Source organism: Crotalus tigris, unplaced genomic scaffold (assembly GCF_016545835.1).
Source record: "Crotalus tigris isolate CLP2741 ecotype Arizona unplaced genomic scaffold, ASM1654583v1 scf7180000023830.6690815, whole genome shotgun sequence".
Lineage (NCBI taxonomy): Eukaryota > Metazoa > Chordata > Lepidosauria > Squamata > Viperidae > Crotalus > Crotalus tigris.
This window is the reverse complement of record NW_024100214.1, coordinates 3,532,774-3,558,639: the sequence shown is the minus strand read 5'-3', so window position 1 is coordinate 3,558,639 and position 25,866 is coordinate 3,532,774. Positions and strand designations below refer to the sequence as shown.

At 36.9% G+C, this 25,866-nt stretch overlaps 1 protein-coding gene across 4 annotated transcripts in view; it reads right to left on the bottom strand.

Annotated features, from left to right (window-relative positions):
* Window positions 1-797: 797 nt before the first annotated feature.
* Window positions 798-25,866, bottom strand: part of STAT4 (signal transducer and activator of transcription 4) — a 39,878-nt gene continuing 14,809 nt past the window's right edge. For 2 of the 4 annotated variants that reach the window (XM_039321966.1, XM_039321963.1), the window contains exons 7-23: window positions 24,368-24,519; window positions 22,649-22,807; window positions 22,327-22,419; window positions 21,216-21,275; window positions 18,881-18,898; window positions 18,690-18,783; window positions 15,855-15,899; window positions 14,424-14,507; window positions 12,145-12,243; window positions 11,031-11,166; window positions 10,742-10,794; window positions 7,574-7,668; window positions 6,319-6,455; window positions 5,816-6,007; window positions 5,613-5,679; window positions 4,589-4,697; window positions 798-1,140 (exon numbers count right to left, since the gene is read on the bottom strand). In XM_039321966.1, the coding sequence (XP_039177900.1) occupies window positions 1,114-1,140; window positions 4,589-4,697; window positions 5,613-5,679; window positions 5,816-6,007; window positions 6,319-6,455; window positions 7,574-7,668; window positions 10,742-10,794; window positions 11,031-11,166; window positions 12,145-12,243; window positions 14,424-14,507; window positions 15,855-15,899; window positions 18,690-18,783; window positions 18,881-18,898; window positions 21,216-21,275; window positions 22,327-22,419; window positions 22,649-22,807; window positions 24,368-24,519 (1,620 nt within the window). In that variant the 3' untranslated portion in view covers window positions 798-1,113. The remainder of the gene's footprint in view (window positions 1,141-4,588; window positions 4,698-5,612; window positions 5,680-5,815; window positions 6,008-6,318; window positions 6,456-7,573; window positions 7,669-10,741; window positions 10,795-11,030; window positions 11,167-12,144; window positions 12,244-14,423; window positions 14,508-15,854; window positions 15,900-18,689; window positions 18,784-18,880; window positions 18,899-21,215; window positions 21,276-22,326; window positions 22,420-22,648; window positions 22,808-24,367; window positions 24,520-25,866) is intronic. The other 2 variants (XM_039321965.1, XM_039321964.1) reach the window with 2 other exon arrangements.

Sequence of the window (25,866 nt, the reverse complement as noted above, 5' to 3'; positions counted from 1 at the left end):
TATATACCGTAGGAAGTGTACTATGATTTCAGTTATTCCTGCCATTCCTGGTTCTATAGAAGCATTATGTGATTGTAATTTTTTTACATTGACTATGGTTTTAATAGAATTCAATACATTTTTTAGAGATTGGGGAATTGTAAGAATGGCTGGAGTGGAGAGACCTATAAACAGCATAAACAAGTAACTCAATAAATAAAGTTAGAAAGTGTTTATATAAAATCAGAGTTTTCTCAACAGCATTGGAAAAATATAGCATAATAATGTAGCATGCTATATAAATTTAAAATACTGGGAAGTATTTTGTTTCCTGATTTGGAACATCTCTTTCTGGGGAAGCTAGGTAATCCAGGGGCCGCTTTGGATTTCAGCTGTCTGTCAATTGCATTTTGTTATTATGGTAACCTGGTTTTAAATAAAAATCTACAATATATAATGTGTTTCACTTTTAATCACACTGCTGTTGAATTTCCATAATATGCTGTCTTGAAACTTTGTCACTTGTACACAATTTGGTTTAAAAGCATATTGAACTATCACAAAAATTAGGATATATTGAGAAAGCATAATCTTTGTGGATGTGTGTGGATTGGATTAAGCATCTGACCTAAACTATTAAATTGAACAAAACTGCATTAATCTTGCACTTAATAGAGTTGTGTATTTTACTCCCTATTCTTTACACATGAAGTAATGTTTTTATTTTCAGGTTTGAATAAATCAATTTCTCTAATATCTAAATTCTGGAAATGAAAAATATCTTATTGAATAAGCCACAAGTGAATAGATCCATGGAATAAAATTGACCATAATTGTTGGTTTATGTAATTATCAATATATACACGATAAATCATATTAACAGCATTAGAGTTACATCAATAAAAGTTTGAACAGTACAGTATACTATATGACGTTCATTCTAGCCATGTCAAATCATCTGAACCAGATCCAATATTTGTTTAAGCAAATTAAGAGTTACAGTCAATATGAGCATTCTGTATATCTATTGGAAAATATATTTATTCTACAGGGAAATTAAGAACATTGTCTTATAAACATATATTAATACACACAAATGTTCATCTGTGTTTTAAAATCTTCAGTATCTGAATGTCACTCAGCTGCATATGGAGAATTCAACTGCAAGAGAACAAAGATATACGTTTGTTGGAATTAATAGATATTTTTTCTTAAATGCAATATGAACCAGCTTCTTGAAAATAATTAAAATGCCAATTTGACTCAACTTATTCTTGTAAGTAATTAAAAAAAGATGAAAATGCCATGGATATGATTAGTACTGCTTAGAAGTTAAAAGACAACGGATTTTAATGACTTCTCAAGTAAGCTATTTATTTTAATTAGTATCACAGATGTCTTCAATCTCATATCATTCAGCTTATTTGAATGGAGAAAAATACTCAGGCATTTTGTGTCATTGTGTACAGCACAGTGAACAAGGATAGGAAAAATAAAAGGGAGATATCTGAGGAAGAAGATAATGGCCAAGCATGGTAAAGGGAAAAGTTATAAAACCATTTCCACACAGCTCCTTGTTCCTGTGATCCTGTATGCTAATATTATCAGTAAGTTTAAGATCCATGGGTCAGTAGTCACCCTCTCTGGGTGTGGCTGCAAGAGGAAAATTGACCTCATTATGAACAGAAAGACAGTTTGAATGGTGGGAGAAAGAACCAAGGAAAACTTCAGCATAGATCCTGGCTGACCTCCAAGATCAAGATACAACAATATTGAATTGTACCATCCAACACTATCTGACTGAAACTGGCCTTCATGATAGAAGATCTAGAAAGATCTCACTTCTGAAAGAGACACAGAAATCCCAGAGCAGAGTTTGATATAATGCATGTTGACAAGCCACAAGTCCTTCTGGTTTTTGGACAGATGAAACAAGAGTAGAGCTTTTAAGTAGGTCACAGCAGCTCTATGTTTACAGAAGAAAAAACAACACTTTTAAAGAAAAGTGTTCCCTATTGTAAAGCAGGGAAGAGGCTCCCTAATGTTACGGAGTTGTTTTGCTGTCTCCAGCATTGGGTGCCTTGAATCTGAGCAGGGCATTAGAAAACCAGAAGATTATCAAGGCATTCTGGAGTGAAACATAATGCCTAGTGTTACAAAGCTCTGTTTCAGTTGCAGGTCATAGGTCTTCAGGCAGGATAATGATCTAAGCCAGTGGTTCTCAACCTGTGGGTCGGGACCCCATTTTTTTCCCCTTTTCCTTAGCTGTGCTACTCCCTTTTATTCTATTGGCTTTTGAAAGCCAATAGAATTAGATTCTCTTGAATAGAGTCTAATTCTATTGGCTTTCAAAAGCCAATAGGAATTGTCCAAGCTGTCTCTGCTCTGCTGAGCCTGCCAAAAGTCCCATTTTGCAAACGGTGCTGCACCAGTTGAGTAGTCCTTGACTTACGACCGGTTGAGTAGTCCTCGACTTACGACCGGTTGGGGGTCGCAGCATTAAAAAGGTTGAGAACCACTGATCTAAGCCATTATCTAAGAAAACCCAAAATGGTTAAAAAGCAAACATTCATCTGTTCTGAAGTGGATCTGAATCCAACAGAGCATCCATAGAAAGTGCTGAAACTCACACTTGGGAGAAGGAACCTAAAACTAACGGGAAGAATGGGGCAAATTGCCAATTGAGAAATGTAGACATTTTATTCAGAGTGACAGAAAGTACATGATTGCAGTTATTGCCTCAAAACATTGTGCTACAAAATATCTATGAAATAGATTGGGGTATCAGTAATTATGTCCATGCCATTTTCATTTGTTTTGTTAAGTAACCTTAGGTTGAAATGCAAATGAGACTGGAATTTCCATTGCTAAGCAGTGTGGTTATAAAGCTCAATATCAATGAGTACATCGCTTAGTAACAGCAATCCCAGTTTCTATTGCTGTCATAACCCAAGGACCACATGAGTCATTAAATAAGAACTTCACATGACCACAATGTGGGAAGACCCGGGAGTCCCAGACTAGTAAGCTGGCAGGCAAAAGCTATGGTTAGGTGGGTGCTACAGAGTGTGAATGGGCCAGTAGTTGCTATGGGTGGGTGCTATAGAGGGCGAGCAAGTGCCACAGATAGAAGTTCCTTAGGAGAAAAAGTGGCAGGAACAGGAGTGACTTGCAACTTCCTGCCAACTTCCCTATTGACTTTGTGGAAAGCTGGCAAGGAAGGTCGCGTATGATGGTCACGTGACTGCAGGAAGCTACAATCCTCATAACTGAGAGCTGGTGGCCAAGTGCTGAATCATGGTCAGGTGATGGTAGGGATGCTACAATAACCATAACTTCAAGGACAAGCAGTAAGTCTCCCTAGTTCAGATCCTTCATAACTTTGAACAGTTATTAAACGAATACTTGCAAGAATATGTTTACTTGTACATCAAAAGTGAAGTTTCTACTCCATAAGCTATAGAATAAAATTGGTGGATGCCATTTACTTTTGTCAATTTCAACTTATTTCATAGCAAATTGGGATTCTTTGTGAAAACGTGGAAGGAGTACCAAAGGGTACTCTTGTATCGGCATCTGTAAAACTTAAGGTAAACAGAAATTAAAGAACAATGTAAGGGATGGAACCAGATGTTGCAAAATAAAGTAGCTCTGACAGACAGGTTGTCTGAAGAGGTACCAGTAGGTAGCTAAACATTTGGGCTAAATTTGGGCTAAAATATGTTTTGAATAAACAACATCCATAAACATTTCAAAATGCTATTACTGCATTCAGAATTATTTTGTGCACGCCCATCTCACTGGTTTCCAGAGAGGGAAACTGAAATTAGTGAAAAAGTATTTGAAATCTATAAGGAGTAAAAGTCTGGCAAGAATTATAAAAGATTGTTTAAATTTTGAGTCACTAATAAACCAGCAGAGATATCTGCAGGATGAAAAAAAAAATAAGGAAAATGCATTTCAGGGATAAAAGCAATTTTTTCTGCCAAAGAACATTTCTCTCTTTCAAAAAATAATATATTCCAATTTTAAATCAATATATTTTATCTAGTTACATCTCTATTTTTAGCCCAGGTTCTAAGCTTTTGAATAGTTTCAGCATCTCTTTTTTCAGGAATCCACCTGGAATATTAATGTAATACTGTTAATCTTTGGGGAAAGCTTCAATAATTGTTATGGTACTGAGCCACCAGTGTCCTTAAATTGGTCTTGTTTCTAAGGAAACAATTTGAGTTGCAACAGCCCAAAATGACTGTGATATAACCAGAGTGTCTGCCTTTGCAAATGTACCTTCTGCTATATTTCCACTTTCAGTTGCATTTACTTGTTTGTAAGGTGTTTTTCACCTTCCTGGACTGTTTTAAGTTCTGTAAATTCAAGTTGCTATCATTCCTCCAATGAAGATATTCTCAGCAGCAAAAACTTAGCGATGTATGAAGAATCAAACTAAAGAAATAGCAGGTTGTTGCAAATCAACAGTCTTTTATTAAACAGTTATAACAATAAGTTCTGATAATTCAAATAGCTGATTATTTCTCAGGAATCAAACGTTCATTTGTTCAGTACCTGGTTGTAAATAAAGTAAAAATAAACAAAACCTGCAACGTACAGCAGTTTCCATTACAGAAGGGTTCAAGTGTTCTCTCAAAACAGCATAAACACTTGGTGACATGGGAAGAAGATCTGATGGAGAAGGTGGATCTGTGGAATTATTCAGACTTTAAAAAAGAAGACAATTATGTTTAGTAAACATGATGTACATCTTAACACCTTATTTTTATTCTCACATGTTTATAATGCCTTTCCTTTCATCCCATCACATCCTTGCTCTCAAACAATCCAATTATTAAAAAAAAAATAAAGAGTTTGGATTTCTCAGTGTGTTTTAACATCTCAGTTAAAGAGCAACATCCATAGCAGAGTTTGCTAAGTTTCCTACATTAATTACTTTAGATCAGTGGTTCTCAACCTGTGGGTCGGGACCCCATTTGGGGTCGAACGACCATTTCACGGGGGTCACCAAACAACGCAGTCCGCCATTTTTTTCCCCTTTTCCTTAGCTGTGCTACTCCCTTTTATGCTATTGGCTTTTGAAAGCCAGTAGAATAGACTCTCTTTTTTTTTCTTTTTTTTTTTAAAAGTGGTAAAGTTAATCTTTTTATTGAAAAATTTTTATAAATTTTTACAGAGAAACAAAAAAATAACAATACAACAACAGCATAAACAAGAAACAAAACAAAACAAAACAAAACAACCCTTCCCCTACCCCCCCCCCCAGAATACTCACTCCCTCCCCCCCCTGGAGCTTCCCAGAGCAGAATATAGGCTTAGTTAAGAAAAATTAAAAAAGTTATATAATAAATAAATAAATAAATAAAGAATATAACACTAAGATATATATATTAGAATAGACTCTCTTGAATAGAGTCTAATTCTATTGGCTTTCAAAAGCCAATAGGAATTGTCCAGGCTGTCTCTGCCCTGCTGAGCCCGCCAAAAGGCCCATTCTGCAAACGGTGCCGCACCAGTTGGGTAGTCCTCGACTTACAACCGGTTGGGGGTCGCGGCATTAAAAAGGTTGAGAACCACTGCTTTAGATAATAACAACTGAAACGAATAGAATGATTACTCACATTTTAGAGACTGGAATGAAGACAGAGGGGACATAACCTTTGGTCCCTCCTTCTGTAGGTCTTGCTACTAAATGTAAAATATGATGCACATTAAGTCTGGATCAAAACTAAGAAGTGTAAGCGATTTTGGGTACATGGGAGGATGTCACTTCACACATTTACCTCAATTAAGGGAAGGGAAGACATTCAAAATAATTTCTGACCTTCATTAGGCTGAGAGCTGTAGTGCTTTCCAAAAGCTTTGTCTTTGGGGATATTGGGATAAAGATACTGCAGTGGGTTTTCAGGAATGTTATCTGTCGAAATAACTTTGTAATCTCGTAATATGTCTGCAAATGGCAAGGCAGTTAAGCGGCCTTTGTTATATGGTTCAACAGAATGAAACTTCACTTCCCCTGCAAAGATAACAGAGTTGTTAAGAAGAGGATAGAGTTTTAATAAGCAATATAATATATGACAATCAAATAGATAAGAGGATAAGTTTCAGATTTTTAAAAAAATAAAAATAAAAAGGACAAAAGCACAACACGGAAAATAAAATGCCCAATCCACAAAGGCTGCCAAATCGAATCAAGCACCCGTAGTTCAGCAGGTCAGATCAAAGGAGTAGAGTTCTTTTGTACCTATACACAAAGGGTTTAAGGAGTCATAAAGGAAAGATGAAGATAAAACGAAGTGTTATGTATTTTAGCAGTATGGAACTTACCATTTTCAGATAGGGATACCCAGGTAAATGTAATCCCTCCTAAATTACTTTCACTAAACCTTAGTAGAAACGTCCCAGGTTTCTTGTCTTTCAGCAAAGCTCGCTCCTTCTCTTTGTTCACAAAGCCCATAATGCACCTGTAAACAGGATGTGAAAGTACAACTTTATATGAATGCATACATGTAAAAAAGGGACTGTGGAATTCACCTGGGAAAATGTTATATGACAATCCCAAATAATCGCAGGTTTGCAGACCAAAACGTAAAATCTACAGGACTGATCAGCCTTGTAGTATAACAAAAGAACAAAAGATCACATATGATTAGAGAAATGGCACTGGAGGAAGGATTTTATTTTTCAATTGCCACTCTGACCTAAATACAGGAATGGTATTTCGTCCAGTGGCCAACCAGGTGACATAATTTAACTATTTTTGGCTGATCTGAAAAAAAAAAAAAAAAAACTAAACAGGATTGAATCTGATTATTACTCAGATGAAAAAACCATCAAGAATTTCCCAGTTTGCAGGCTACATTGGGAGGCTAACAAAAACAAAACAAAAAAAAAAAAAAACACATCCTGGAAGAAGCCATAACAAACCATTTCTATACTGCTGACAAGAAGACTGCACTGACACGGGCACAAAGTCACAAGATTCAACTTGTGTTTTAACTTGAAGGACAATCTGCTTCATAAAAGCTTCAAAGAAGCAATATATAGTCAGGAAGCTACAAACCTCTTCCTCAATATCCCTTCCTCTGCCATTGCATTTCCCCCCCAATCATTTAATGTCTCCTGAAACTCTTTAATAAATAAATAAATATCATTGGAGAATTAATAATAATGGTTTTTCCAAGTCATATGCTAATTGGAATTGTTATTATTATAACATTAATTAATTATTCAGTTAAGCATTTTGCTCACACCTTCCACCATGCATCAGTTAAATAACATTTAAAAATAAGATATATGTGTCTTCATCCTCTACCTTGACTGTGCATGTGGAACTGAGTGCAGGTACCTTTTCATCTGGGTTATTTCTGCAGCAAAATGTCAACGATATCCCATTTTGATTCCGATCACAGTACCCACAATTCGTAGTTAGAATGCTAAGTGCAAATTGGATGAACAGAACCAGAACTCAGCCAACTAATTTCTCCCTATAGATTTGCTGAATATCAATTATATTTACCTTTTTTTTTTTACACCAGTCAAGCTTTCCCCATGGCTTTACCTTTGCAAAAATGCTGCTTACCCATCAATCCAAAGAGGAAGAATGTGTTTTTTAATCAGATCCATGATTGCTTCAAGCCACGCCCAAAATGTAAATGATTTACCAGGCAAGTGTTCCTGTTTAATAAAACAAATTGGGTATAGTACAAATGAAGCAACATATTTAAGTGAACATTCCAAGTCATTTATAAAAACATTGAAGAATAAAGCACCCAAGTGGCATTCTACTGCCATTTTCCATCTAAACTATTGCTGAGTAAAGGTAGTCCTTGCTTACCAACCGCAACTGGGATTGACAAGTCTATCGCTAAGTGACACAGTCGTAAAGTGGAATGTCAGGTAACCATGCTGGTTTGTGACATTAGTTTTGCCTGCAGTTGTTAAGCAAATCATTGTGGGTTATTAAGTGCGACATCGCACCACTTGTGATGTCCTGCCAGCTTCCCCATTGATTTTGCTTCTCAGAAGCCAGCAGCGATTCGTAAATGGTCATCTGTTGCAAAGCGTTTGAATCTAAATCACATGACTGCACAGATGCAGCAAAGCCACAACTCTGAGGATCTGTAAATCTCATTTTTCAGAACCATTATAACTTTGAGTAGTCGCAAAGCAAGCAGCCAATAAGCAAAACCTGTACTCTTTCAGACTGATTTTGGAGGGAGCTCTATACTTGCTTATTACCATGAAGGAAGCCTTCCTGAATTCAAGATATATTTACAGACATAATGACCATTCAAAGTTACAGTGGCACTGCAATAAAGTGACTGTTTTTTACACTTACGACCTTTGGAGCATCCCCATGGTCACGTGATCAAAATTCAGATGATTGGCAACTGGCATGTATTTATGATGGATGTAGTGTCCTGCCGCCATGCGATCACTTTTTTGCAACTTTATGACAAGCAAAGTCAACGGGGAAGCCAGATTCACTTAACAACCATGTTACTAGCTCAACAACTGCAACGACTCCATTAACAATTGAGGCAGAAAGGTCATAAAATGGAGCAAAACTCGCTGAACAAGTGTCTTGCTTAGCTACAGAAAATTAGGGGTCAATTGTGGGCGTAAGTCAAGGACTATCTGTAACTCTAATTCTATTAAGTGAGTTACCAAAAAATAAGATAAGTTTGATCTGACCAAGCTCTCAAGCTGAGCCCTGGTAATTAACATACTGTTTTCAAAGTGCTTAAAGATCAGTTTTATCTATTCTAGCAGTTCTGTAGTTGAGTCACACAAAATGATCAGAATTTCCCCTCTTTTTAAAATGGTGACATTAGCTCTTTTCAAGTGTTCTCTAATAGTTGTATTCTTTAATAACTGTAATCTTTAATAGTTGTATTCCAGTCTTGGGTACAATTCTAAGAGATCTCTATTATGCCTTTTAAAATATGTATGTCTTTTACTAGTAAAGAACTCAAACTCACCTGGTTGAATACTCTTGAGTATTAGTATATAGACCAGTGATGGCGAACCTTTTAGAGACCGAGTGCCCAAACTACAACCCAAAACCCACTTATTTATCACCGGGTGCTGGGTGGGCATGGCCCACTGGGTGGGCGTGGCTGTGGTGGTCATGGCAGACTGGGTGGGTGTGGCCAAGGTGGGCGTAGTCACCTCAATGTTGCTTGTGGGGAGGGACACCTATGGGGGCCGGGTAGGGTTGGGGGAAATCCAGGGGGTCTCTGGCAGGTGGGACGGTGGGCAGGAGGCTTGTCCTGCGGGGTGAGGCAAGGCAGGGCAGGGGTGCCATTGTCACAGGGCAAGGTGAGGCAGAGGCCGGGGTGGCTTCTGCCCGACACCATCGCCCCACACACACAGAGGCCAGCGAGTACATGAGGGCCGACAGTGTCTGTCTGTAGTCATAGCCTGCTGACCCCTCAACCGGCACACTCTGGGGCTCTGCAGCCTGTCGTCAATAGTTCAGAGAAACCGCCTCTGAGCTGGATGGATAGCCGACAGCTAAGGAGGCAATGCAGTGGGTCGTGCCCGGGAAAAGGAGAGCATGTGAGGCCAGGAAGGACAGGACAGAGGGGAGGGAAACCAGCCATGCTGGGATGCATCTGGCCATATGGGACCTCGGTGAGTTAGTGGGCAGCTGATTGAAGAGGGACGGTCGCCATCTCCAGGGCATGGTGCGGATGCCCATAGAGAGGGCTCTGAGTGCCGCCTCTGGCACATGTGCCATAGGTTCGCCACCACTGATATAGACAATGAGGGCAATGAACTTTACAAGTCAACCTTTTTTTCCCAGTTTTTCACTGAGTGGTTTAAGCAATACTTTGATTTTTTGCAATGCCTAATTTATCTTAGGCTCCTTCTTCAGAGTTTCAGTTTCCATTCCCCACAGACAGAACCAATTCATGCTTTAGCAAAATGTATTTTTACCAGTCCTCGTTTTGTCCCTTTTTGAATCTCACAAGGTTTTTTTTAGTTCTTGATTAACAACTGTTTGCATTTTCTGAGAAATGTAAATTAATGCTACCTATTTAATCAAATTATCTTCAAGGTTCATATACTGTATTCCAGAACTCTAAACAAAAAAGTTCAATTCAAATTGCCAAAGGTCTTTGCTCCATTTAAGAATATTAGTGTGCCTTGTTTTTCCCTCTGTTGTTCCAAGTATTCCAAAATATCCAAAATATTTCTACTGTTATCTCATAATTGCCTTTTAAGAAAAAAATCCCAGACTGAAACTCGTTTTGCTGGTTTTGCTCAAGTGATCACACTGTTTTGTGAATGTGTCTTCTACGGGCATTTCCAGTGTTTTTAAGAGAAATGATATAAACTGTCACATTTTTCCACTGTTCATTTTCTAAAACATTGTCAATGCATTTAAAAACTTTCCCTTGCTTTGTAGCACATATCAAGTGGTTTCTTTTCCAAATAGTACGCCGCCCCCCCATTCACCAGTGAAACAAGGTAGACCCACTAGCCATTTTATTTGCAATAGGGAGAGTGCATTTTAACAAAAGAAGGTTGCTTACAGAAATTTCACACAAAGGGCACATTTACCTGAGACAAGAAAGAACCTTATAGGAAAAAAATAAAGATGAAATCTTATAGATGGTTCTAAAGAAAATATAAACCTTCATAGAAAGGTACTATGATACTTCAGGATCAAGCTCATGTAATAAAAACAAGCAGGAAAGTAACATTTTGAAAGTGAGATATATTAATAGCAAACAAGTACCTTACAGAACTTTGACCATGAAAGCTGATGATCACCGGAAGTAATCTGTTGCCCTAAAATATAAAGGGGGAAAAAAATGAGAGCGACTTGTTTCCAAAAAAATTATTTGTTTTCAAATAAAATCAAGATTGTTTAAGAAGACAAACCTGTTTTCTTAATTGGAGTTTCAAAGCAAAGACTCTTTTCTACTACCATAACTGAAGCTCTCATGTCCATGTCAAACAGTAGATGGGAAATTGTATACATGCTTCTTTAGTCTGATAAAGCAAAGCACATTCTCAGTTCCTACCTATTAGTTTTTCTGCCAGCATTTCCAGTTGATCCGAATTCAGTCCACGGCCAACATATGATGAAAACTGCCAGCTCAGGACTTCTAAGAGCTGACTCAAAGTGACAGGGATTGGATTATTAAAGAAAGCCAAGTTCTGCAGTCAAATAAAAATTAATACAGAATTTGATTAGTTCCACTTCCAGTCTTCAAATATCACTATAAATTGCTGGGAGACTTTGAGAGCCCAAAGATAGGGGTAGAAATGGAATGAATAATAATTATATTTAAATATTGTGAAAATTCAAAGCTTTTAAATAAAATCAAAAGCCCTAAAGAATTCATTTAGAGAGTGTGTAAGGAAACATATACATATACAGAACATACACAGTAATATCATGAAAATAAGGATATTAATAGGTTCCAAATAATATGGTAATGTTTTGCACTTCAGAAATAAAAAACGAGTATTTTCAGAAGCAAAACATGCAGTTCTAATTCAGTTGTACTTTAAAATGCTAAATATCTTTGTCTGTATGCAAATTGCTGGCTGTAATTCTAAGGGTACTTTTAAATCCATAATGCCTCTTATACCGGGTGTACTAATTTTTATTTTGCTTTACTAATTTCAGCTATGAAGTTTGCAGTAGTAAGCCAGTGGCTTTACTGGCTATTCTGCAGCCTCAAAATATGAGAACATGCACTTTTATAAACACCTTTAAATTCATAATTTCATTTTACAAACTAGAAAAAGCAAAAGACAATTACAGCATTTGCTCTTCTCCAAAAGGTTAAAAAAAATAGCCTACAAAATACCTATATTAGAGAAAAGGCATGCAATAATATGAGCATAAATGAACAAGAACATAAAGAGATATGAAGGAAACTATTAAAATACACCTATTTTTTAAAATGTGGAGCATAAACATGTGTACAGATTTTGTAAATAGAATAGTTATTTCCATTTGCAAAAGAGGAAGGAACCTCAGGAAAAAGAAATGAGCAGGTGGTACATATATATCCATTTATCTTTTCTGCTGATCAATGGACTATATCACAGGACAGAAAGCCTAAGGAGGTCTAGTTGCATTTATATTCAACTTGTGAGAAAGATCATTAGCTTTGCAAAATGTACCTGGAGTTCACTTGTTGACAAGTTGTACCAAATAACAGAAGCCCAAGCATTAGGCAATTGGCTGACATTAGAAATCATCACCACTGGTAAAGAGCTTGTCTGATGAAAAAGATAAATGGAGAAATCAATGTAGACACAGAATATAGCAAGATCTAATTGCCCGGGGAATAGATTGCAGTTTTACAACAAATACATTGCAAGAATGATTATAACGTTAGAAAGGAATCATGCTGAGAATATGTCTCTCAAATTTTTGCAAGGATTGAATATTCTTGGAAGCCGATTGGGCTATACTTCAGGAATTATGCATAATGTACCTAATCTACCTCATAAGCAAATTTTACATTCTAAATAAATAATAATTCTAAATAAATTAGGGAACTGTTATGTACAAGTACACAAATTGATTGTTTTTATACTGAGACCATACCACTAATGTAGTTAATTTTGTTAGCTGTTTAAGATTCAGTTTTTATTTTTAATAGGGTATGGGAAAGAAGAAGGGCAAATTTAGTTGAAGGAGCAAGTCTGCACAGAGCACAAAATTCTTGCTGAACTCTTCAACCCATCAGCAGCTGGTTTTCAAGTAGACATTCCTAGCAGAGAATCTAGATCAGTTCATGACAGAAGTTACACATGCAAAAAAACACAAGAAATGAGAACCATCTAAGATATTTTCATGCTATTTTATAATCCCTCCTATATTGGCTCCAAAAAAAAGAGAACTATTTTCATTATATGTACTTTCAGGCAACTAAAACAGGTATTTACTTATTCATGCATCACCACACTGTTGCCAAATACAACACTATTCCATTCTTTTGTTATAAAATTGTAGCAAAGTCAGGGATTTTATTGTAATGAAATATTAACCATTATAGCACTGTTATAACACCTTATCTACATTATAAAGAAGTTAATTGAATCAGATCAATGTCTCATCTAATCTAATGTTTTGTTGACAATGGTGATAGGCAAAGTTTTACTGCAAATAAGATTTGCATGTTTCATCCCCAATCAGAAAAAAGAAAGTGTGCAGTTATACTCTGCCAAGACTACAGATAATTATGAATCCATTTTTGCTTACTGACTGGGGTTAGGCAGGCAGAGTTACCCACTGATAGTTAATCACATTGTTTTATTGACCAATAATTAAGAATCAGGGTTCAGCTATGAAGATAAAGCTGTTAACAGAACTATGGGGAACTGGAGAAGGAGGAAGGCGGTTTAATGAATATCAACGGGCTAGTTCTTCCAAAAACACTTTAACCAAATTGTTTCTCTTGCTTCAAATAATATATACAAAAACAGAGGAAGAATTATTTGATGATCCAAATGCACTGACTTGGAAAATTAGTTGGCAAAGGAAGAAAGCTAGAGTAAGATTGAAGGAAACAGAAGCTTTGACCTATTAGAGGGGATGCAATGTTACTAATTAGATGTTTGAATATGATTAAGAATAGATTGTTAGAAATAGAAGTATTATTATAACTAGATAGTTAGGATTTGTAATCAGAATATTATATCTTGGTATGAAAAGGGAAATAAGAATATGCTAAGAACTTTGAAGAAGGGATGCTTTTGGTTGCTCAAATATAACTTGTTTTGAAATTATAAATGATTGGGATACTTTGAACATGGATGGGAAATTAAAATTGAAAAAAGCGAAAATAGGACATGGATTAAATAAGTGGAAATTGAGCGCAAATGCAATTAAGATATGCTTTGGTTAGAAAAGATATTTTAAACTGATATTATTGACATTATTAGAAAAATATAACAATATTGATATGCAATTGTATATTTACTAGCAATAATAAGAATTGTATTTGCTTAGTGCGGAAAAATGGTTATTACCAGAAGAGGGGATGTACTGGCAGGTGTAATAGGGGACTTAGTTGGAAGAAGATTACATGTACCACAGAATCACTAATGGACTCAGTCATCACGTTGCCTATTGGTCACTTGTTTGTATAAATAGAAAAATAATAAAACGTATATATATTAAAAAAGAACTAGGGTTCAGCTATGACAAAGAGAAAACGATTATGTAGAACTTGGTTTTTTTAAAGCAGCAATTACTTGCAATCTCTCTTTCTATCTTTTTAAGTGAAGATCCAGATTACATTTTTGCTCACTTGAGAGAGCCACAAGATGTCTTCAAAGCAGTCTTATTTAATCAGCTGAATATAGTCCACTACCACAAACGGGTAGTGAGTCATGTGCATTATTTGTAATTCAAATTTTTCCATTCATTCAGCCCGATTAAAAACACTTACTTCCAAATCTATAGTCATCCCATATAAGCAGATCTGTGTTTCAAAAGTGATTGAATGTAGTTCTTCAGTTACCACTTGAGGAATCTGAAAAAAGGAATAATAGTTTTAAAATGACATGGATTAGAACAGTTAAGATTGAGAGTACACTTGCTTTATAATATTTACAGGATTATCTTTGCTAAAGCATAATGGTCAGGGCAATTCATAGGCTGTACCATTGCAAGTATCTTTGTTCATATCTTCAAATCAGGTAAATGGAACTGAAGCAGAGCACAACAGTGCATTTATTTATTTGTACATTTATTAAATGTATATGCCGCCCACCTTACTCTACAAAGTGACTGTAGTCATGGCATATTGTTGTATATTAATTTCAACTCAAAACTGCATATTATGGATCAGTGATGGCAAACCTTTTAGAGACTGAGTGCCCAAACTTCAACCCAAAACCCACTTATGTATCTCTGCGTGCCAGGTGAGTGTGGCTGCCGGGTGGGTGTGGTCTGCTGGGTGGGTGTGGCAACTGGTCATAGCAGATGGGTGGGCATGGCCAATTCGATGTTGCTCCTGGGGAGGGACATCTGTGGGGGCTGGGCAGGGTTGGGGGAGATCCAGGGGGTCTCTGGCAGGTGGGGTGGTGGGCAGGAGGCTGGTCCTGCAGGGCGAGGCAAGACGAGGCAGGGTGGGGGTGCCATTGTCGCAGGGTGAGGCAGGGGCCTGGCACCATCGGCCCCTGCACACACAGGCCAGCAAGCACATGGGTGCTGGGATACATCCGGCCACGTGGGACCTCGGCGAGTTAGCGGGCGGCTGGTTGAAGAGGACAGTTGCCATCTCTGGGGCATGGCGTGGGTGCCCACAGAGAGAGCTCTGAGTGCCGTCTCTGGCACACGTGCCATAGGTTTGCCACCACTGTTATAGATATTATTTTGTATTTTCATTTGGTAAATTTCAGATGACAAAAAAGACCAGAAGAGGGAGCCATTAAGCTAATTTTTTGTATTAAATGGGGGGAAATGAATTGAGCATAAACATTTACAATAATATTTTAATACGACTTTGTTATTTAAAAACTGGTTATTCAGATTCTTAGGCTCCATTTATAAATTTTTCTCTTCAAGACACAGTCTTTTGTCTGAGTTTAGGGTACAGGGTGTTGATCATTAAGACAGATTTGCTTGTCTTTAAACAAATAATACAATATAACAAAATAGTAAAACATTGTGCCATTATATATGTCTGGAATCAATTTATCCATTTTAGGTAGTTCCATCTTAGATAATAGGCCTCAAGAAAGATTAGCATTTATGTTTCAAATGCTGTAGTATTATTTTGTTCCTTAGGTAATAAGCCTTAGGAAGGATTTAACATTTACGTTTCAAATACTATATAGTATTATTTTCTTGAGCTCAGACCATTATTTCCTCCTACCTCATTTCCTTTGTTTGTACCACTTGCTTTCATTTCTTTTGGCTGCTAAAAGAATTAAAAAATAAGAACTACTTCAATACGCAAAGCATTTATTCACATAAATGTTTAAAGATGAGATTCAATATTTACCAATAAATATTAAAGTAACATGATATGGGCTATTGATGGCTATTGTTTGACTTTTCTGAAATGGATTTATTTCATTTTTTTCCACGTGGCTTAATTCAGCTACTTCTAAAACAGCGAAAAGTACATCAACAACTCCCATACTATATTTTGCTACGATAATTAATTTGTCTGTTTAACTATTTTATAATGTTTATATACATTTCCTTCCCACGTATATAGTAATATTTTGTTCTTAGTAACCAGTAAAAAGCTCTTACTAACAAGATAATAATATACGGCGGGATCTCTGCGCTGGAGTATTCTGTATCTACAAGTAGTCCTTGACTTACAATCACAACTGAGCCCAAAATTTCTGTTGCTAAGCAAGACAGTTGTTAAGTGAATTTTGCCCCATTTTACGACCTTTCTTGTAACTGTTGTTAAATGAATCACTGCAGTTAAGTTAGTAATACGGTTATTAAGTGAATCTGGTTTCCCCATTGACTTTGCTTACCCTGCGACATTGCAACCATCATAAATATGAGCCAGTTGCCATGAATTTTGATCATATGACCATGGGGATGCCACAACGATCATAAGTGTGAAAAACGGTCATAAATCACTTTTTCATCACTAAATGAACTGTTGAACTGAGGATTACCTGTTCCTCCTTGTGCTTTTTAAGTGCATAAAGAATAACTCACTCAGTATTTGGAACAACTTAATAAAAATCCATAGCAAGAAAATTGTATTGGCAAGTGGTCCTTCTTTCAAAGACAGCCTTTTCTGCATCTCCCAACTAAGCATCTGGAGGGGCCCCCCTGCAAATTGCGACCCTATCCTAGTTGAAACAGCAGTTTAAAGGAACATGCCTTACACTTTAGGAAATAAATGGAAAAGTGGGAAGGGGGGGAGAGTTCTTTTTTTTCTTTTATTGTTATTGTTTTCAAAAAGTGGAGAAAAACAAGGGTGCAGTGAAAGGGTTATTGGTTGTTCTATACAACATAAGTAAAGAACAAACTGACCACATCCTTATGAAGAAGGTAATTAGAAAACTAAGGGTTGGGTAGAGAAGAGAGAGAGAGAGAGAGAGAGAGAGAGAGAGAGAGAGAGAGAGAGAGAGAGAGAGACTTGATACTTGGATAGAGTAAAAAAAAGAGAGAGAGAGAGAAAAGAAGATAGCATATATAACTAAAATAAAACTGAAGAGAAAGTTTTGAAACTCCTTATGACAAGCTAAATACACAGCAGGAAACCTACTTTTCTAAATAAAAAAAACCAACTCATCATATCCTGGACTGTCTCATCATATAACATTATTGCTAAATAATATTTTATCTGTTCATATCAACTGATCCTCTGAGTAAAAGTCATAAAAGAGTGTATATAGAGTTGATTTATTATATTCCAACATTATATTCCAACATTACTATGAAAGAATAAATAAGAAAGTGAGTTCATACTTCAACATATGCGGTCTAAATAAAGCATGTTTTGGCTGGTGAGAACAAAATCTTTTTTTTTTTAAAAAAAATCTATCTGTACATAAATTTGTCAAATACAGTTTTGATTTTGTTACAATGATTCAGAGATATTTCTTTTTTAAATAATAAAGAAAAGTGTTTATAATATTGCTGTGAATCTTTTGTCCCCAAAAGTGTGACTAAAACTATGAATTATGATTTCTACAGAAGGTTAGTAATGATCTCAGAAGATAACAATTCCTGCATACAGAGAGGATAAGTTCCGAGTAACTCAGTACAACTCAGTGAATCTCTCTGTATTTGAGAGAATACATTTTTACCCCTCAAAGGAGGAAATGCAACTTTGTCTCTGTATTTAACAACGCATTTCCACCTTTGAGGGACAGTAATGTTTTGAGGGGCAGTAAGAAGGATTTGGTACTCTGTTCATAAATTTGTTTTTCTAGTTTACTTTTAATTTAAAATTAGATGGATTTACTCCTGTTCATCTTCTCTGAGTCTCTGAATTCTCAAACAGAGGCAGACATTAGCAGCAACACCTATTTATACATTTATATCTATAAAGAATATTAAAATATAAGGATATTTTACTTATATTTTCAATTTTTCTTTTTTTCCAAAAATAAAAAATAACTTTTTTTCCTCATTCACAATTTCTAGAAAAGTTACAACTTTATACATGCCAAAACACATGAAGACTTGACACAGACTTTAAGGTAATAAGAATGCTTGTTAGAGAAATGCCTCTTTAGAGAAATACTTGTTGCCTTCCTGATTGGTAAGGCCCGAGGTATATTTGACAATTAAATTCATATTTCTATTTAATATACTTTAATATTAATATTAATAAGACTATCTGAATGGCAGGAGGTGATAATTAAAGGAATGTATGCTGCCGTTTTTCTCTTCCTAAAGAGAGATTTTCTTTTGAGGGAATTCTTCCAACTGGTACTGAGAAAAGAGTGCCACATTTGCTCTGATTTTATGAATTATTCACACCCATCCCCCAGTTAATGCTAGAGACCTATAAAAGTCAGATGCAAACATGCATTTAGTTGTCAGGTATAGCTTGAACCTAACTGGCAGTGGCAGGGATGCGGTCACTACACGGCTTCTAATTAAATTATGCCAAGTTCAGAGGAAACGCTCATTACACAGTTAACAGGAATGCCATATCCACAAATGCTGAGAAGCAAGCAAGGATTTCCAATTCCTGTGCCAAAAGAAAAAAAAATTGATTTACCAAATGTCGAAATTCCACTGAAAGGTTCCCGTTTGCAGACTCATCCATGTTCATTGCTTTTACATGAGTCCCACACAGAACAAATCTGCGGTTGCTAGAAAACATATCCTGGTAAGGTTCAGAACCGCAGGTAAAATAAGAAGAAGCAATGTGTGTTTATACTTCTAATTCCATCATTCATATTTTCTTACCTTATAGTAGAGGCATTCCTGGATTTTAAAGAAACAAACAAACAAGTTAACCTTGCCCAAATCTTCAAACATACATAAAATCTGAATGATTTTCTAAATTTGCTATATGCGAGCTCTTGGTGGTTTACAATAAAAACATACAATGTAAGTTAAAACAAATGATTAAAAAGCAAACCTTCACCAATTGAAAAACCATGTGTTAAGGCCTTTTAAAATAAAATAAATTCCAGTTAGAGAAGCTAAGCCAGTGGTTCTCAACCTGTGGGTCGGGACCCCATTTGGGGTCGAACGACCATTTCACAGGGGTCGCCAAACAACGCAGTCCGCCATTTTTTTCCCTTTTCCTTAGCTGTGCTACTCCCTTTTATTCTATTGGCTTTTGAAAGCCAATAGAATAGACTCTCTTGAATAGAGTCTAATTCTATTGGCTTTCAAAAGCCAATAGGAATTGTCCAGGCTGTCTCTGCCCTGCTGAGCCCGCCAAAAGTCCCATTCTGCAAACAGTGCTGCACCAGTTGAGTAGTCCTCGACTTACGACCGGTTGAGTAGTCCCCGACTTACGACCGGTTGGGGGTCACGGCATTAAAAAGGTTGAGAACCACTGAGCTAAGCTTTTAAAGCTTTTTAAAAAAATCAACAGAGATGTCAGTCATCTCAATGGAGTATATGGTTGGGGTGGTTTCAGAAAAGGCCTGAATAAGCCATAGGCTTATTAAGAGATAAGCCTATGGCAAGTATTAAGACATGTCTCTTTAGGGGATCGTTGGAGATGGGGGTAGACTCAGATAGAAAAAGACATTCTCTTCAGTATTTGAGGTTTTAAAAATAATACCAGAACTCTGTATTTCTAGGAGGGAAAATCCTGGAGCACAAACTGACGTTGATAAAAAATACTCTGGGTCAATCCTCAATCTAGGGAACCAGGGAGAGAAATCTCAGTCTAGAAGGCTTCCCCAGTTCCCAGTTCCTTCTGGGAAAATTAACTCTATGCCAGAGGTTTCCAACCTTGGCAACTTTAAGACCTGTGGATTTCATGCTGGCTGGGGAATTCTGGGAGTTGAAGTCCACAAGTCTTAAAAGTTGCTACACAGAATAGAGCCTTGGAACTGGGCCCCCTCATAAAGAACATCTGCTGTCCAAGTTCAAGATGTTTGTGGGTCATCAGCATTCTGACAGCACCCAGCTCTGGATCATATAATGATCTTTCCCGTTTCCCAGAATGGTCTTTCCTTTTCAGTTCAGATACTGAAAAACACTGAAGGTAAAATCAGTCTGAAAAAGCCACATTTACAATACAACTTTAAGGAGTTTGCCTAACGGTCCCCATGCCATTACCACTGTTTAACTCTTAGCTAGTTGCCCGAGATCCAATACCAAAAATAAGCTGTGGAAGTTTATTCAAACATTGCATCTTGAAGTCTTCTAAAAACACCACCATTTTATTACACCATACTATAGTTATTATAGTACTCATAAGTCTGACTAAATCCTGTCATCAGCTTCTTGTATGAAGTCTAACAACTTATCCGGGTGATCTTCAAGGGCATTCTTTGGCTTTTCAATTTTATGCTTTAGAATGCTGACGTCTCTGAGTTTCAGGTTCACACCGCAAACAACATAAAGAGAACTTCAATCAAAATTGCCTAGTTTTGTTGTGGAGCAACAACACAGGCTCAAAGCAGTGGAAACTCTTTCATGAGTCTGAGTCTGATGATTCAGTTGCCAAATACACTTATGTGTTGACTTGTTCTTTTATTAATCATGTTCTTTATCATGTTTTGATTTTATGCTGATTTTCTTCTTACCATGAATGTTTTAAACTTCTTTTTTCTATATTGTGTTAACCAATGAGAAATGTTGGGTAGTAATGATAAACAAGGAAATAAACAATGCCATCCTGTTACATTTCTATCACTCCCTTGTCTTATTTTCTTAAGGCTCTACAAAGTGTCTAAATATTTGTAGAAGCATGGCAAGGAGGGAGATCTAAACGTGATTAAATAAATAAGTTACATTGGCGATTCATCTTTCATTTTGGCAAGAAAAGACTACAATGGGCTCTGAAGAAAATATTTGAGGCACAAAGCAACATTAGAAGCCTGAACAATATTTAGATGAGAGATACAGGAATATTGGGATTTGCATACAAAGCTAAATCGTTGTTTGTTTTAAATATATTTTGTTAAATGTAAATTGAAATAAAAGTGTCATTCTGATCATTTAAAAATCTGAAGCAAATGTAGTTGGAATTAGTTAGTGTCAAACATTTTCAAAATATCTTGAGAATCTTTACTAAATATTATAATGATCTATTTTTTTTTTTAAAGTAACTTACCTGTCAATAGTAGCTTTCACTTTAATCTGGTAGTTCAGGTCGGGCAATTTAATAAGCAGCCTAGAAAGTTAAAATTGTGGAATTTACTATGACAAAATACTGTTCTCCACAAACAATGCCTCAGGCATTGCTCAGACAACATGGCAATCTTCTAACACTGAAAGCAAATTAGGCAGTCTGTGTATATAATGCCAACCAGATTCATAATGTTACTGGTGGATTTGCCATCAAGTATATGCAACCTAGCTGGTTGCGGCAGAGTTGAGGAATAAGGAAAGAAATTAATGTTGGTGTTAATGTTAATGTCGAGATTGTCAAGAAAATAAGGAAATGAATTTGCATGCTAGGATTCTAATTGCATAGATCTGTAAGTGAAAGAAGTCAAAGCAAAAGAAACGGAATCCTCAAAAGGACTAAGAGAAAGAGGTAGAGATAAGGGGAAACGTCTGGTGGCTGCTGGTTGACAATGTGAAATCAGCAAAGAAATAATTATTGGGGATCGGTAGATGGGAAGGAAATAGAGAGGAAAGGAAATGAGCCTCTGAATTAGTAGGCTTGTTTAAAGTAAACTGTATAGGAGCTAAAAGGGATCCTGCTAGCTCCCCTAAATCCAAAACAGTTGCTGAATTACATTAGGACCAATTCATGGAGGTACTGTTAAGATAACTAATTATTGCAGCCAAAGATGCCACCTGAAATTTTTCTCCCCTCTTCCCACAATCCCACTCTGGTTTTGAACAGAAATAACATGAATATTATTAATCTTAACAATCAGTGCAATCGGGTAGATGCTGATGAAAATGCAAACACATGCCAACAAGTAGAAAAGGGCAGAAATGGAATATAATAGGGCCAATGACGTTAGTTAAAGCAAGAGGGGAAATAATTTGGCTTGCTTGAACAGCTCAAATTGTAACTTTGCACAGAAGAGTTCATTTGGAGGCTTAAGAGTTAGCTAAACACTTCTCCCTATAGCAAGCTGTTGCATAAAAGCCAATGGAAGGCTCATGCACCTCTTTAGGAATTTGGTCTAGGGCACATGACAGGTTTTAAGAAATATGCCAAAACATTAAGCCAATCAAATAAATGGCAAGCAATAGCCTTTACTCACCGAAGTTTAACAGCAAACTGTATCATTGTTTTCAGAACTAAAGGCCTCTGAGGATGAGTTGGCATGGAAGGCTGCCTCTCCACTATAAATGAACTAATGAGAAAGGAAATCATTGTCTGCAGTCCACAAACAATCCTGGTGAAATACTGCAAGATTAGCAGCTTCGTTTCTTCAAGATAGCATGAAAAAAATATTTATTTTATCCAACCCAGTTTTCAGAAAATTTCTTGCAAAATTAAACATCTCCACGGCTGAGATGAAAGAGCGTTATATAATAGTTTCCAGTAGAACTTCAGATGAAAATGAAAACTAACTTACGTACCTTTGGAAAAGACTGTAAAGTAAAGCATTTATTCTTTCCAACAATTGAGGTCTTTGTAATGGAATGGGGTCTCCTTCGTAGGTGAGTTTTATCAAAAGTTCATTCAGCTTCTCCAGCTGCCTTCTTATTTGAAAAAGACTCTCAGCCAATAGCGTAAAACTAAATAAACACACAAAAAAGATTCAAGTCAGTAAACTTTGGCTGGGGCTAACATTCTTTACTTTAATGGCTCCCCCCTCCCCTAATGAAAAGCTACATGAAGTTCAAGGTCAACAATGTTATTTTGACACCTGCCACAGAGAATACCACAAGTACCGTTTTCCTTCCTGGTATGAACACTCCCCCCCCCCCCCGCTTTTTAGCAAGCAATTTTCTGCTCTTTCATGACGTAGAAAATCAGCTACTTAGAATTAGAACTCTTCTTCTGGCTAATTATAAAACTAGACTTGCTCTCCCATATATGCTTTAAAAAGTATTCACGGCAACTTATGTCCACTAATACTCTGCTTCAAATGAAAGCAGTCTTAATTCTGTTTTATCACAGGCACAATTCTGAAAGCAAGTCAAATTTGCTTAATCCCTAACTCAGGTTTCTCTATAGCAGTCTTTCCCCAACAGACCCTTCAAGAAGAGGCCTGCTTTTATTCTGAAGACCTAATGGAAGCATGAATGTCAACTGCAGCATTATGGGAAGCTATTAATTTATATGTGCTTTAATTGTGTGGCAATAATATTTTGAAACACTTAATATTTAAGATGATAAATGAAAATATAAATAGCAGGCATTCTTTCCTAAAGGCACTGGTAAAAATCCAGAAATGTCTATGTCTGCCAGCCAGATATATTTCCCAAGGCAGTACCAATACTGTGTAACAGTGATGGCGAACCTTTTAGAGACCGAGTGCTCAAACTGCAACCCAAAACCCACTTATGTATCATCAGGTGCTGGGTGGGCATGGCCCATTGGGCGGGCGTGGCCCATTGGGTGGGCATGGCTGTGGTGGTAACAGCAGACTGGGTGGGATTAAAAAGTTCAATCAATCAATTCCAACTTTGCAAGATTTTTTTTTCCCGCGAGAAGTTGAAATTGATTGATTGGACTGAACCTTTTTTTTTTGCACACGGCAGTGGAGGCCTAAAGCGCAATTTTTTTATAAAACCCAGCTGAAGGCCTAGGACTGGGGCAATGGCGCGTGTGCCCACAGAGAGGACTCTGCGTGCTACCTGTGGCACATGTGCCACAGGTTCGCCACCACGGCTGTATAATTTAGTTAGAAGAGGCTATCCCAAAAGTGTTGTCTGTCTAGCTTGCACTGAAACGCAGTGTGGAAATACAAACTACAACTATTCTCTTCTATTGGAACTACAAATGTAGCCTAGAAATAGAAAGCTGAATTGCATTTGTTCTGCAATCCAGTTCCAGAGAATATTACCTGTATGATTCAACGTCAGTCCTTTTACATTTATTTTACTACTAAACAATTTCTAAGAATCAGAAGAGTCAGAAGCAGAGATCATTTAAAGAAGCATTATTTGTTGCCAATGCATGCCTCTTTCAATGATCTCTGTTTCTGACTCTTCTGATTCTTAGAAATTGCTGAACGATAATTTCTGTTAATCTCTCAGAAGAAACTTTTATTGACTAAACTGAGATGGAAAAGCCACAGAGCATCACATTTCCTGTTGCGCTTTATAGAGAAACAAGTGATAACACTTTACCAGTTTTGCAGCTGATCAAGCCCACTGTGTAGAGGGCCCCCAATGCAAGCAATTTGTTGCCGTCTCTTCCAGTCCAATAACTCTTCTATTAATATGTTATTCACCAAGGCATCAACCTCCCTTACTATTTGTGCCATTTTACTGAGAATTTCCTATAAAGGACAGGAGAGGTACCGTAGTTAGAGTAAGAGAGAATTCATAAATGATCTGATTTGTGTAACAACCTAAGCGGTGTTGTTCTTTAGCTTAATCTTATACACATGGTTTGCTGTTGGTTAATTTATCACCATCCAGCATCAAAGCAGTGGCTACTTTAAGAAACCATTTGTCTTCCAAGAAAGCAACCCGAGTACACGAGCAGCCACAAAACCCGAAGCTGCTTCTGTAGTATTGCTTCTGTGCCTTTAACTTTATTTTAAACTTTAACTACTACTGCTTTGAAAGGAGGCAGGTGCAGGGAAAACACAAGCCACTTAGCCTTCCACAGATCTGTATGTGATGCCCCCTTCCCAAGTAGGAGCATGAAGGATCTTTTTTCTTATCAAATAAAAAACAAGGCAGTGAGAAAGTGCTGCCCAGTCAGATCATTCACAACAAACATTGCTGAGACACTAACTGAATCCAGTGATCTGCATGGCTCTCACCTTTGTGGCCTTCAAAAACTCCAGCCTTGGGTTAGGGCAGGGGGTAAGCAACCCTGGCTCTTTTATGACTCGTGGACTTCAACTCCCAGAATTCCTGAGCCAGCTGGGAGTTCTGGGAGTTGAAGTCCACGAGTCATAAAAGAGCCAGGGTTGCCTACCCCTGGTTAGGGTGATGATTAGGGTGGCTGTTTTGCTCCTTTGGCTGGGGGAAGAGAGTTGGCTGGGGTTTTTTTTTCCCTCCAGATAACACCATCTTCTCAAGTTTTATTTTGAGGTTTTAACTTGCCAAATTGTATTGCATACAACTTATTTCTTGAGTATCTTGATTCTCACGACTTAACCTTTTGACACAATGGACTGCCAACTGCAACTGACATTCTCATTTACCAATATTTTCTTCAGCAACGTTGGAAGTAAGAAAGAGCAGATAACATTTTGTTTGTAATGTCTAACATTGACTGCTATATATATTAAATGTTTGAAATGAACATGCACACACATTTTAAAATACACACATAGTACATTTTGAAAAATCTTTAGCCTGGACAAAATCTCAGTCTAATCTTTCAAAGCAAATATACATTGAAGATTTCAAAACAATGGTATTGGCCTTGCTAAACAAAACATCTGGAAAAAATAAAATATTTGGGAAACCTTCTGTTGAAAATAACCAGCACTCCAGCATTAGGCTGTTGAAATTCAGCAGCAAAAATTGTCCTTTTCTTTTTGAGTTTAAGCAATGGAAGAGGTAAGTTAGGCTCTGAAGGGATCACCTCATCTATTTTCTGAAAAAAAAAAAAAAAATCCTTGCCCCATCCTTGGAAATATTTTCAACTAAGCCAAAAAAAAAAAAAA